The sequence below is a fragment of the Nestor notabilis genome, unplaced genomic scaffold (assembly GCF_000696875.1).
Source record: "Nestor notabilis isolate BGI_N333 unplaced genomic scaffold, ASM69687v1 scaffold21532, whole genome shotgun sequence".
Taxonomy (NCBI): Eukaryota; Metazoa; Chordata; class Aves; order Psittaciformes; family Psittacidae; genus Nestor; species Nestor notabilis.
This window is the reverse complement of record NW_009919965.1, coordinates 2,290-4,139: the sequence shown is the minus strand read 5'-3', so window position 1 is coordinate 4,139 and position 1,850 is coordinate 2,290. Positions and strand designations below refer to the sequence as shown.

The window sequence follows — 1,850 nt, the reverse complement described above, 5'->3', positions numbered from 1 at the left end:
ACGTTTCTCTCCCCGGGATCTGCAGCCTGGTCGTGTTGGGCATCGAGGTACCGAGCGGGAAGGGACGGGGCAGGCACCTCACCTCGGGGTGAAGGGACCAGGATGAGCTCTCCCAAGCCTCTGGCTGCCCCCAGAAAGCGGGTGCTCGCAGTGGGTCTGCCTCAGGGTATAAAGCCACCTCCCAGTGCTGGGGTGAAGGATGGGGGGGGTTGACCGCTCCCCCCTCCTGTCATTGCAGATCTTTGCCATGTTCTTCGCCTTCTGCCTTTATTACAACTTCGACTGAGCGGGATGAGCCCAGCAGAGACGAGCGCCGGGGGTGGAGCCAGCAGCAGGAGGGATGCGCCAGCTCCTGGTGTGTCAGGGCACAGCTCTCTCCTTCCCCGGGTGGGCAGGAGCCTTCCCGAGTCCTGTCTCTGCTCCTATGGGCACAGGAGGCTGGGCCTGGCTCTCTCCTTGGAGCAGGGGCAGGACGCGGGTTAGATTCCCTGCAGGCACCCGTATGGAACAGGAGGCTCTGGTAAGAGGTGTCCTGCCCCTCGTGCTCCTCCCACCACCAGAAGTTGTCCTTCACCCTCCAACCCCTTCCCAGCCGAGGGTTGCTGGTGCCCATCTCTCCTCCCCATCCCGCTGCCAGACCCGTGGCACCCTTTGGGCTCTCCTCACCCCACTGGGCTGGTGCCTGTCACTGGTGTGACCCCACATCCAGGCACAGCCACATCCTCGGACCTGGTCCCAGCTGCAGCCAGGGTCTAACACGGCTCTGGAGAGGCAGAGTTCCAAGAAGCAGGAGTCTGAGGCTTCCGGGATTCGTGGCCTTTGGTCACTTCAGAGTTAGGAGGAAAACAGGAGAGTAAAATAGAAACCAAAATACTCGGCGCTGGTGTCAGTTCTCTGCAAGCTGGAACTGAGCAGCTAAAGCAGCACTTCCCATTCCCCTTTTCTTCAGGATATTCCATAAACTCCACCCAACAAACCAGAGATCAAAGCTTTATGGTTTATTTGTACAACAGAACATTCCACAGGGAAAAAATGAACTAGAGGAGGAAAACCCACTGCAGGCGCAGTTCAGTTCCAGCACTGAGGCCCAGCTCTGCCAAGGGAAAGGGCTGGTGCCAACAGAGGGGACAAAACCCACTCAGGGTTCCAGGCGAGGGACCTTCTCCTTCTTGCTCAGACTATTCCCTTTCCTCTTCTGGGCAGCCCCTCCCTCGGGGACACTCGTGTCACTGGGGTTCGTCTTCTCCCCCAGAGCCTGTGAGAAGATGAGGAGTAAGTGGCTGTGGGAGCTGGGCCTGGTTAGTCTGGAGCAGCCCACGAGGGGATCCCACCAACAGCTCAAAGGTGGTGCCAGGAGGATGGTGCCAGGCTCTTCCCAGTGACAGGACAAGGAGCAGTGGCCAGAAACTGAACCACAACAAGTTGCACCTCAACACGAGGAAGAACTAGAACTTCCTCCCGTTGAGGGTGGCAGAGCCCTGGCACAGGCTGCCCAGGGCGGGTTGTGGAGTCTCCTCCTCTGGGGACAGCCCAGACCCGCTCAGACACGTTGCTGCGGGCCCTGCTCAGGGCGGCCCTGCCTTGGCTTCAGCCTCACTCATCCTCCCTGAGGAGCACTGTGAATGAACAGGTTTATTTGGAAGGATTTAGATTAAGATTATTAGGTTCCAATGAGCTTAAATGAAGTATAACCAGATGAAACCCATCCGAGGCACGGGGCAGAAGGGAAGAGGAACGCTGCACAAAGTGAAGGGCAAACTGGGATGAGCAGGGCTCTCACAGACAGAGCCACCCCAGCGAGCACACGGGGGGTTCTTACCCTCCTCTGCTGGCTCGCGTACTTCTCAGTC

The 1,850-nt window shown here is 58.6% G+C and overlaps 1 protein-coding gene across 1 annotated transcript in view; it reads right to left on the bottom strand.

The window, feature by feature from the left end:
- Positions 1 to 1,138: 1,138 nt before the first annotated feature.
- UBE2T (ubiquitin-conjugating enzyme E2T (putative)) overlaps positions 1,139 to 1,850 on the bottom strand; it is a gene marked incomplete at its 5' end in the record, with an annotated part of 2,835 nt that continues 2,123 nt past the window's right edge. Inside the window, 2 exons of the mRNA XM_010010477.1 lie at positions 1,139 to 1,255; positions 1,820 to 1,850. Of these exons, the coding sequence (XP_010008779.1) occupies positions 1,139 to 1,255; positions 1,820 to 1,850 (148 nt within the window). The remainder of the gene's footprint in view (positions 1,256 to 1,819) is intronic.